Source organism: Manduca sexta, unplaced genomic scaffold (genome assembly GCF_014839805.1).
Source record: "Manduca sexta isolate Smith_Timp_Sample1 unplaced genomic scaffold, JHU_Msex_v1.0 HiC_scaffold_1963, whole genome shotgun sequence".
NCBI classification, from domain to species: Eukaryota; Metazoa; Arthropoda; class Insecta; order Lepidoptera; family Sphingidae; genus Manduca; species Manduca sexta.
Genome location: NW_023592880.1, coordinates 5,461 through 17,449, shown reverse-complemented (window position 1 = coordinate 17,449; position 11,989 = coordinate 5,461). Strand labels below are relative to the sequence as shown.

Sequence of the window (11,989 nt, the reverse complement as noted above, 5' to 3'; positions counted from 1 at the left end):
TGTTTGTTAAAATGTTGCTCAATTGTAAAAATTTTCTCATCCGTAAACAAAATTTTTCTGTGACCTCCCTTTGCGTACCGCTTCAGTAGTTGTTTCGATTTTACCACCCTATTCTTCTTTAAATTATCAGTTAAGAAATGGCCAGTGCGTCTCTTATAGGCTGCAAGTCCTAAGTCATCTTTTAAAATACGCGACATGGTTCTAGGTGCTATCTTCATTTCCCGAGATAAAATCTTTTGCTTTCGGACAGGATTTCTTCGAATTCTTTCCCTTACTGCTTTGACCACCTTTTTCGTACGAACACTACGTGGACGGCCAGATCTTTTCTGTCACAAACAGAGGAGGTCTCATTGTACCTATTAATAGCCCGGTACACAAACATTTTACTAATACCAAGTGTATGGAGAGTTTTAAAAATTGCATTTGGCTCCATACCTACTTTGTGTAATGCTATCACAGCGATTCGGTTCTCTTTATCACCCCACACCATTTTAATATCGCAAAATATTTTACAATGTATTGGCGCCAAAATGAGAAAACACAATGAACAATCGTATAAAAATGACAGATTCGAAATTCAAATGTAATATTTTTTTATAATTAAGTGTAACAGTAGTTATGGCCAGACTAAGTAATTAATGGTTTCCCCAAATTAATTTTGTACTTTATTTCTAACGAACATTCAATTATGTATGTTAAATAAACACCCTTCTACGAAATCAACTCTTCTTCACTCTATTCAATTAAAAGATTAGAAGATCTGGGACGTTAAAATGTGCTATTGATGACATGGTGTCGAGGCGGATCCAAACAGCTGTAAAGTAAACAACATTGAAATTGTACAATTTTGTTAAAATAACCGAGCGTCTCATAAGATTTAGCTCTCTCTGGAATGAATTCATGGAATCCAATCAATTGGAAGTCGTGTGGTAAATATTATCCTCCTAGAGCCATCAGTTTAAACTGTATTTTTTTATCCAACGTAAGGAATTTTATGAAATAAAACTTAACAAGTAATATGATAATGTTAAAAATGTAATTATTTCATGCAAACTCGTTGACAGTAAAATCATCGTACATAAGTTAGTTATAAGAGATTCTCGATTCTTGTTCTAGATTGGATAGCAATCGTACAAAAACATATTACCATAGCCACTCATTCCGACAGGTCGCCTTATGTGATGAACAGATATACACCTACGAAAACTAGGACTATTCTGGTCACCTGCCTGCCAACATAATATTTACCTGCACTATACTAACTATCTGTTGTAGTATAATCACTTTACCGAACCGAAGCAATATTCTTGCTCCATCTCATCCGTCTTGACCCATTTTTTAGCACTATGAAACTGCTTACCGCGGATGTATCGCGTCCCACTCGTCCATTCATTGGCAGATCGTCTTCAGCTCGTCGGCAGATGGCACCCTGGATCTGTCACTCAACGCCTTGACGTCATCACCTTCGACAAAACCAACCAATAAGCATATTGGTTTAGAAATCAGATTGATGGAATAATCCTCAGACAAATACACGAATATTATAAATAATTTTAGGAATAGAAAGCTACAATATCCTAGCAATGTAGACTACCTACTTTGTATCCAAGGAACGGATTACTCCGGTCAAATCCTCAAGTTAAATTCACTAACAAATGAAATTATACGTCTAAATTATTCTGAAGCGGTCATCAAGAGAGGGTGTACATGTTCTAATTCAAATAGATTCTGCGTAGTTTTAGAAGCATGTAAATGACACGCACAAGAGACCTGATTGCTGTGTCCGTCCGACGCTCACGAAGGCACCGACACGTGCCCATCTCGGACACAATCGTGTTAATTCATTACTGAAAGCACAACACTAGTCACGACTTTGTCGGATTGGACGGTGAGAAATCGTATGCTCAACTTCGTCTGAATACTATAAGTGTTTTGATATAATTTCAAACTCTGGACGGTATTGCTACTGTATATGTCAAGTCGTTGATGATCAAGCAAGCTAAGAGTATTAAACTGTAACAGTGTGAATCTGAGAGAGATAAAAACTTGTTTCAAACTGTCTTGTGCAGAAAATTATTTTATTCCAAAATAAAGATTTTTTCTATAGAAACCATTTTTACGGTATTTATCGCGATTTTTTATCTATAATATAAAAATGAATCGCTAAATGTGTTGGTAAGCGCATAACTCAAGAACGCCTGGACCAATTTGGCCAATTTTTTTTTTTATTTTCGTCGAAGCTCAAGGATGGTTTTTACGGCGAGAAAATATCAAATAATTGCCGGAAAAACCCTAAAAACAGTCCTTTTCTTTATCCCATACAAACGTTTTCTAACTAATACGTAGAGTCAATTTGAGCTTTATTGCTATTGTATAAAGTTCACTGTTGTCTAAGCAGTGTAGGTGTGTTCCTAACATCAAAGCAGTGTGCGTTGGAGCACAGAATATAATAATGTAATGTCGCGTTCTGAAACTCAACAAAAGTGATATCGCATTGTGACTAATAAAATAGATAGGAACAAAAAACTGTCATATTACAAATCTTTTTGACAGGACGAAGTCTGTCGGGTCCGCTAGTAATATTATAATTTTCTCCTAACCTTTCAAAGATTTTAAAGCGTTCATGATCACGGGGGTGACTGATATCTTAGTCGTCCAAAAAGACAAAGTTATAATATCGACCTAATTTTTTGTATAATTGTAAAATGTGGGTAGATATTGTAATTTTGTAAACTACTCCGACCTCAGTAAACTTAATATGTATGCATAAACTTGGTGTTTTTGCGCCAAGATATATATTCACTTGTTTATAATAGTCGTAACGTGTAAACAGTATATAAAATCAAGTTATTCAACAATTGACAATGCATACATGCAGCTCTCCACTCTCTGTGACTAATTTTGGTTTAGTACAGTTTACACTCCACCTACAATGTCCGTAGACACATACTGTGTGGATAAAACTAAATGAAGACGGATAGTCTGTTTAAATGTGTTTTAATACGTCAAAAATAATTATGGTTTTCTGCTAATTATTATTAACAGGTCGCGTGGCAAGAATGTTTTATAGATGGAATCCAGTTATTTGGGCGTAATGTAAAGTATTTCTATGGTTATAATGGTTTGCAAGTAGGGGTAGTTAGACACAGTCATGGAGGCATCCAGAGCGGCTTTTGGAGACTTCCTATTTAGTAAAATACACATTTTTTTTAATATATAGTGTCTTCCAGCCTTATTCATACGAATCGATTATTGCAACTCTTATGGCTTTATTTTAGAAATTACAGTTTATGAAGTTTAAAAGAAGAAATGAATAATTACTTAGAATAATTATTCACTATCATTCAACCTATATTAATTTGATTGCAAAGAATTATTTCAGTACGATTTATTTTGTTTACTAAATCGATAACATTTAATCTTTTTGCACATAAACTGTACCGTCCAAATACGGTACTTTATAGGCGTGACTTCAACGACAGCTGTCACAAGTTTCAAGCTAAATTGTACAAATATAACATCATTTTGAAATTACCAAAAGGCCTCATAACGAGGTGCGTAGTTGGTACAACAGTTTGGAGGCCGGCGGCTGTCGCACCCACATCCTCTCGCCCGTAATTAAACAGCCCTCGACAGCGGCGCGCCGGGGTTGCACCAATCACGCGCCCACATTCCAACATTCTAGGTTTAAACATTTTTCTGGCACTAAATGAAACGCCCTAAAATTCTAGGAATGAGGGACCCTTTTCAAGTGAATAACGAGACCTCACCAACTCGTAAACCGTACCTTTTTAATTTAAACGTAGTACATGGCATTACTCGGTACTAGTACATGACTGCCTCGGTGGCGTAGTTGTATTGCACGTCCGGTACAATAGCGCTCTGAAGTCCTGGGTTCGAATCCCGGGTCGGGCGAAGTGATATTTGGGTTTTTCTGCTCAGTATCAGCCCGGAGTCTGGAATTTGTGCCCGATATGGCGATAGGCTCGCCCCCTATCACATCATGGGACGGAACATACTTGGCGAAAAGTGGGTGCCCTAGTTGCGCCTCTGCATACCCCTTCAGGGATAAAATGTGTGATGTTATGTATGTATGTATGTACATGGCATTATAGTGAACTATATTGCTAACGCCTCAACTAACAACCTTTTGTTTTCTTGATTTAAATTATATTTTGACATTTGTTGAGATAAAAGTAACCCTGCAACCGTGAAGGTCACAAATCCTCTCACGCGAACATCTGACATCAGTACTGAAGTAAAATATAAATGGTTCTGATAAAGCGCCATGTTCTTTCATGTATACAACGTTTACTGGGCAATGACTAACCTAACCTAACCATTATCGGAATGAAAATTGCTCTCCGACAAAGTTACTGACAGAGCTAGTATCGCATGAACTTTTTTACAGGAAACAACAAAGATAACTCGCTCCCGCACGATACATAGTGCAGACTTTAACAGAAGTTTAACAAAACATTTCAACATCCGGCCAGTGTCCGTTGCAATTCCGGATAGTCCGAAGTTTCCGGACATCTGGCAACACACGGCCGACAGCGGCACGCAACCTTTATTGACTCTGTACAGATACCGATGGCCATTTGAGATGAAACATGCACAGTTTCGACCGCTGGCAAATGTTTACACCCTCTGATATGACATAATCACGAGTGGGTTATTAAAAACACGATTTTATTTATCACTCCAGGTCTGTTGTCAGCCAAGTATGACTAGATCTGTGACTGTGGCAAGCGATGAAATGAAAGAAAGATAAAAATACTTTGATACGTTCTTTTTTTTTCTCACGAGTCGAAAGCAATATTATCTGGTCCCAGAACAATTCAAAAATATTGACCTTTGTTCGTCACCCGGAAACAATAGCAAATCTAATAATAATGATATTGGTTATAATAAAACGCTATTAATTCTGCACTATTGCTTGGCCTCAGAACTAATTTTGGCAGATAATATGTTTTTATCTGACCGAATGGAGACTGCGGTACACATTAAAAACCTGTGACAGTGGCTTGTTCTAACGAGTTCCAGGGGTATAGTAACTACGGCGAATAGTCAAGAGTTACCCCTTACACAAAGGTTTTTGAGAAAGAAAGTTCACATAAATTCTTATTCCTTTTACGTATGCACTACACCACGTTCTTTAGATATACTAAAATGGCTAATACATTTTTATGTGTTCACGCAACACGAGGCTAGGATAGTCTAGATTTTTCCGAGCTTTGAATATCTCTCGCAGACTATAAATCAGGCAGCTTTTACCGGAAATAAAACATTTAAAGGCTCCCGTGGGATTGCGTTACTTTACAGTATAGTTTTATTTAAAAATTACCTTCCACTCTGGTCTGCCCGCATTCAGTCCGGATTATTTGAGAATATGGATATAATCACGCGATACACAACGCAATAGAAATAACCCAATATAAGGTATTCCACTCGTTTGTTTGTCTATGCCGTAAAAAATGGGGTAGTGTTATGTGCATGAAGTGTGCATGCAGAGTTCGTTTCAATTTAAAGTTAAAATTGATGTATTTCTGAGCATAAGACGTAATATTTAAAATGGCTTCCTCGCATGACTTGCATTACCTCTCCGGTATGTACTGTTTCAGGATAATAGCATAAACCTACACATATTTAACTTCGCCATATTTGCTCTCGTTTATTCAGTTTCACAGAATGAACACAATATAATTGCGCGTTCGGTATTTGACTAAACCCGGAGTCCCGCGGGAGCTCCGAACGGGGTCGTTGTTTCCGTATTGCCAAACACTCTATTAGTGTCCGGTTGTTTAAAATCATCTATATACTTTAGTGTTCGTTTGTTTTAAATGGTTTTTGTTCACTGATTCAGCAAATATTTATGTCTCAGTGCTGACCGGAGTCACGACTGGTTCGAACAATTATTTAATGTTTATTTTAACAATTTAATTACATGAACTAAACAAAATATCTCAGTTTTGAAAGACTACTACGACTACACTACGAGATCCTGGGTTTAAGATCCAAGTTTTGGTTTTAACACAATTCCCCCGAGTGTCGATCCCTCTGAAGGGTTAACAACATTGTAGGCGACTGTTCGTAAAATATATTCCTAATTGTATCTGCATGCAAGAGCGTGAAAACTTATATTATTCCAGCCTCACATTGGAGGAAGATTAAGGCGCCTGGTAAAATACCACTTCTACAATTTATATATTCCAGAAATGAATGGCAAAGAAGGTAGAACACAGTTGGATAGAAATTACCACAACATGGCTATATCATTTATGAAAATACCACATTAATACGAGTAATATAATAATACTGTTATGAGGATATGTTGGATGCAACTAAATGCAAATGTTAATATCTTCTTCATGTAAATGAAACCGTAACGCCCGTTACTGGTAGTCGCATTGACTTCCAAACGGTTTGCACAGATCGTTTACTCTAAAGCTATTGCTACATCGACCGTGGAGGGCTCGGCCGTGGTGAGACAGTGAGGCCCTATCAGGAACAAACAACTTAATTAATTGTATACGAATCGACTAAATTCTTGATCCCGTAATAAAACACTAATCCTTTACCGCTTGTTTGAAACATGATGACTATGATAATACTTAATGACCAGCAGCAACATAAACACCGTCGGACTGTAGGAATGTGATCACACATCAGTCATTGGAACTCTGACGCTGTCACCAAGCTTAGAATTAACAAAATAGTGGAATAGGTTGTCCAGGGCCATGCCGGAATCTGTTTTACCAACTTAATCTTATCCCGTTTATTATCATAACTGGTGCAGGAATATAATAAGGTTACAACAAGTTAATTGCTGTTGACTTTATTTATTGTTCTTATTTAATCTACTGTAAGTACTGCTACAACGGCCCCGACACTTCACTAGCACTGTGCGGCTGTGTAAGGCCTAGTTTCAACATAAACGATCATCCGATGATACCAGCAAAGTTTCAAACGTGATTTCCACTAGTCAGTACCATTTCAACTGTATCTCCCAGTTTACAAAGTCCGATTTACGTTGCAAGGTTGTTTAAACATGGCTGATTAGAAGCAACGGGCAAGAGTAAACGGCTTCTAAAATATGCACACCCCATCTGGTGAGGTACACACCGCTTTTGTGAGGATGAGACTAGTGGTAATATTCAAGCCCTCCCTGGGATGTTTTATGTTTCACTTCTAACTGGTTTAAACTAGAAGTAGATTGTGTAAGTAAAATTACTTTACTCAGTTGCATGACAAGAAACTACATTTTTGTGCCCGACATGAAATATATTGTTGTTGTCTGTATTACCATGTTATAAGATTTAACATCTAACGTATCAGTGACGAACGCTGTACATTGCTGTTTAGCTCGTAGGCCATCTTCGCGTATACCATCAACCGAACGAATTGCTTGTCTCGACACTTTATTGTATCAAAAATCTAAGCTCTTCTGTTCTGTAGAATTAATACATTGTTGGCAATATAACTACTACCTTTACGTCCATTGATTTGTATTTTGGAGTTTCTGCGGGTTTTCTTCCTCCCATCGCAGTAATCTCCTCTATCCAGCTCGCAGTAGGTTTTCCTGAATTTCGTTCTCATTGCAGTTTTCATTACATCTTCGAAATAATAAGTTTATTAAACAAATAATAAAAAATATTTCGTCTTGTAAATTTAAAATATCTGTATGCAGGTAAAAGCAGGTCCTATAATGATATGTGGAATATTATTTAGATGGCGGTCATCACCCTAATGGCCTATTTGTGTTTAAACTCGTTTTGTGAACTTCTAATACATCAAACTCACCGTCGTGTTCCATCCACTGCACTGCAGTTTTCACTGCATTATTCGATTGCATTTTCGTTATTATTTCAGCATCTTCAGCAGATGTGCTCTCAGCATCATTTGTCTATTAAACATTATTCATAGGAAATCATATGGGTTTTAGAATTCATTTGGGATTCATGAAGACTGCGATATTAGTCGTAAAAATTTGAAGTGAACTGAACTATTCGCGAACTTTAAAGTTTTTAAATTTGACTATTCACATTGTAGTAGTGCAACTACTGGATATAATGAGAATTAACATCTCATGTGTCAGGATGGCGAGGGCATTAACACTGGGTTTTACTGAGTAACAACTCTTACCGCCTAAATTATAATTACTCCTTACGACATTATTCCACAGAAACATATTTCCTCACCGGCAAAACCTTGATCTGTTCCAAATGTGGATGGCTAGCGATAAACTTCCAAAAACTGCGACACTTATTCTCCAGCTCTATGTTATCATCTTCAGTAAACGCGAAGTTGATTCTCAGGTGTTGTCCCGTTGCAGGCTCACCACAGTCTACATCGTTAAAGTCGCTCACTCCAGATGAACGCCGCGCCCATTCTTCAACAGCTTCGTGAATGTCTTCAGGTTCTTCACTCTTCTCTTCTTTTAACACTAGAACTGCGTCATTGCGTTTGTTTTCGTAGCTTCTCTTGTCATATTCCTCATCGATGATATTTTGTTCGTTGTTTGGTATGTTTTCGTCTATAGCGTATTGTGTGCTCGCGTCGGTGTACATTTTTATGAAGTGTTGTAATATTTATTTTTTAGGTATATAACTTTATAATATAACTTCTTCTGAAAATGCAATTTCTTTCTTTAGTTTTGACAATTTAATGACCATAATTATTTTTGGCTTCTGGGATATTTAACTCATGGAGGTCAGATTACAATCTCTTTGATTACCGTTTTAATGTGTGAAACTTATAAGTTGTAATATTTATAACCTTCTAATATGTAGAACCTTAGTCAAATTAATTAATTTGTTAGAGTAACACATAGTATGAAGGCTGCCAATTTTATATAAAGCTGTTCCAAAGCTTCTGAAAGTGTTTTGTGTTTTGTGCCTTGCGGTTACCTGATTGACGTTTTAATCAGTACTTTATTTAGTTTCCTACAGGGAATATTATATTTTACTTTAAGAGATGAGATGGAACTATTTAACAAACATTTTGAAATGCATCTCCCTCTATGGTTTTGACAATAAAGGTATATAATAATTATCTACAGTATTGGCTTAGGCCTTATCTTACTGAATCTCATTGAAAGCACTATTAATGACGAGGCTGTATGGGCTAGAACCCTTTGCCTTCCCAATAATAAAAGGGAAATAAAAAATTTAAAAAAATATATCAATAGTATTTTATATAGATTTAATAGGTATATAAACAAAGAGCACCGAACATTAATTTCCTATTCATTATGTTTCCGTTTCCAAGCTAATATTTTATCCATAGATAAAAACAAAACCAATATGTCATGTTATAACATTTGATAACGTTATACTTAATTTGTATAAGATTTTTGTAATGAATAGTGATAAGGCATCAGTGTTGAAAATTAGTGGGTCAATGACCACGGATACTTTTGAGACCACGAGTAACCCGCCAGGGTCGGTGCGGTCGTTCAGCGTGTTCGGAGACAGCGCGTGCGGGGAGCCGCTCCTTGCACAGCATCTGGTAGTAGACTTCACTCCTGATGATAAACTAGATACAGATTACATTCAGAGGAAGGTGTGCGCTTTCTGGGAGTTCGTTGATGTTACACCTGAGTTGAGAGATATTCTGGTGTTGCCGGTAAGTGCCTCAATACACCTACGTGTGCTATGAGTGCTAGCTCTCATATAGCTTAACATAATACTTGGTCGACAATAAAATACTATATGCTAGGTCTCCTATACGTTAGGTAGTAAAGACCGTTTTATCTATTTTTCTTTAGTATTGTTGGGAAATAGGGTTAAAAATTACTAAGACGGGTGACAAATCGCCAGCAATACAAAAGATACTAAGGTATTGAGCACTCTGGTCTTTTTAGGATTCTGATTTGTTCAAAGTATCGGAATCGAGTGACTTCAGGCCTGACGTGAAACAAAGAAAACAAAAAGTTTCACTAACAAAGTTGTGAGTAAAGCGCGCACTGCTGTCTCCATGCTGGAGTTTGTCGAAGAGAGGGGTGAGCGTTGGATTTGTTTTTTCTTAACGTAGATACTTGAGTATGTCGGCATGGCTTTCTTAGTTACAACAAATTATAAATTATCACTCGTAGCAATATCTTCTTTCTATAATATATGTTTCGTTCATCACGTATCATCTTTTCTCTAATAGATAGTAGATCATATTACAGTGTGACTCGTAAATGAATTCTGTATTTCAAATAATCGCCATTCATTGCTTACTTATTGCGTAACATCAAGTCAAACGAAGTGATATTATTTTAATTTAGATCATATGTGTAAACCTAAATATTCCCAAAAAAGAATCCTTTCGTTAACAACTTACGTCCCATTATCAATTACAACTTTCTTTTAAGATAATTTATTTGTTTTCGTCAGGTCTAATAGATCGAACGTTCGAGTCTAGACTACCGCAGTCGACATGCTCGCTCGGCTCTAGGGAGTACCACGAGAGTCAACTCCCAATGGACTTCGATAAGGCCACATTACACGAAAAACAGAAAAATGGTACAAATGATTTATAATAGGTTAGCATAATTACTTGAGCGAAATTATATATTAAGTAGATAATAAGATAATACTAAAAAATTGTTATGGTAAAGCATCGTAACCAATTTTTTCACTGCATATTTAGGCCCAGCTCGACTGAGATCATATTGATGTCTTGAAATATTTAAGACCCTTTATTTTGAATTTCAGGAAACTTTTACCAGGGCCACATGAAGTATAGCAAAAGGACGCAGACCCCAGACTTTCGTCATGGCAAGAGCAACGCAAAAGTACAGAACATGTGCAGGAAAATGCGGCAATGGGACCAACTGCATCCCAAGTAAGTACAGTTTGGTTAGTATGAGCAGCCGAAAGGATACAGAGGTTGATATTTGTTCTGACACCTGATGGTAAACATATTGTATTGGACTAATACAGTGTAAACCAACGAGAAAAATTGCATCCTAGAGTAGATTCTGGAATTATATTGATGATGTCCGTCTGGTAGATAAGGGAAAGGCTGAGGGAAATACTGAGTAACCGTTTACTGTTGGTTGCCCATGTCGCAGTTGTATAAAAATTTGTAAGCTCTACAGTGGCAAAATTAAATTTATCCATTATCAAATTACCATGGAAGAAAAATCCAAATTTACCGTACCACCGTACCAGTCTAAAAACTAAAACAAAAAACTCTCCAGTACTAACACGAAGGGGATCTTATAGTAACGGTCATTAATATTAATGTCAGGTGTATGCAGTGCCCGCGCCACCTGCACGCGAGCATGGATGCGCACGCGCACGCGCACCGGCACAAGAGGGCCAGCTGATGCGATTACTATACACAGCACGTGTTTATATAATTTAGATTTTACATTTAATTTAGATAATGCTTTTAATTTAGAACTAGTATTAATTTTGATATTATTAATATTTTTAATTATATTTGTAATTGTATTGCATTAAATAATTTTATTATTTGTACGAAGTCTGTTATTTAGCTATTCGACTATTCTACATTCCCAATGACCTCTCCAGCTTTTTTAATAGGTGTTTGAACATAATGTACCACAATGGCTCCATGCAGGTTATCGGATCGGAGTCAAAGCTTCTTCTGCGAACCTAAGGCATATACTACGTGCAGGTGATGTTACCCTGAACACCAAACATGTTGGGTAAGATTTAAAATCAATTAAATAAAATGTATTATATTGTTTATGAAATAAACCGTTATAGCTAATAACAAATTTGATAGCAAAATTATACGATGTATGTACTTCATTCAACATTTCGATAAAGAACATACATAGCTACTCATGGCTGGGATCTCCAACATTTAGGTGTACGAGAGGCTAGACCGGCCTCGCTGGCTATTGCTAAACTTTTATTAGTCGAATGCTTCTTTTTACAAGTTTTTATTTCATTTGCAACGTTTGTATGTACGTTCGGGGGAAAACTTGAAAATAATTTTAATGGAGGTATCCTCAACCGATTGAAAT

The 11,989-nt window shown here is 36.7% G+C and overlaps 2 protein-coding genes across 3 annotated transcripts; one reads left to right on the top strand and one right to left on the bottom strand.

Moving 5' to 3' along the window:
• Nucleotides 1-630: 630 nt before the first annotated feature.
• On the bottom strand, nucleotides 631-8,686 carry LOC115447073. Its single transcript, XM_030173989.2, has 5 exons — nucleotides 8,202-8,686; nucleotides 7,804-7,906; nucleotides 7,491-7,616; nucleotides 1,361-1,463; nucleotides 631-814 (listed from the first exon to the last, which is right to left on the bottom strand). The coding sequence occupies exons 1-4, from the start codon at nucleotides 8,568-8,570 to the stop codon at nucleotides 1,390-1,392; spliced, it is 672 nt and encodes a 223-aa protein (XP_030029849.1). The 5' UTR covers nucleotides 8,571-8,686; the 3' UTR covers nucleotides 631-814; nucleotides 1,361-1,389.
• Nucleotides 8,687-9,929: 1,243 nt separating this feature from the next.
• On the top strand, nucleotides 9,930-11,447 carry LOC119191827. 2 transcript variants are annotated; one of them, XR_005113539.1, is made up of 4 exons: nucleotides 9,930-10,003; nucleotides 10,383-10,531; nucleotides 10,704-10,833; nucleotides 11,242-11,447. XR_005113539.1 is itself a non-coding variant. In XM_037445698.1 (4 exons), exons 1-4 carry the CDS (start codon nucleotides 9,979-9,981, stop codon nucleotides 11,318-11,320), a joined length of 363 nt encoding a protein of 120 aa, XP_037301595.1. In that variant the 5' UTR covers nucleotides 9,936-9,978; the 3' UTR covers nucleotides 11,321-11,447. The 2 variants fall into 2 exon arrangements, 1 of the variants encoding a protein (XP_037301595.1); XM_037445698.1 differs by having other exon boundaries at nucleotides 9,936-10,003; nucleotides 10,383-10,511.
• Nucleotides 11,448-11,989: the final 542 nt, after the last annotated feature.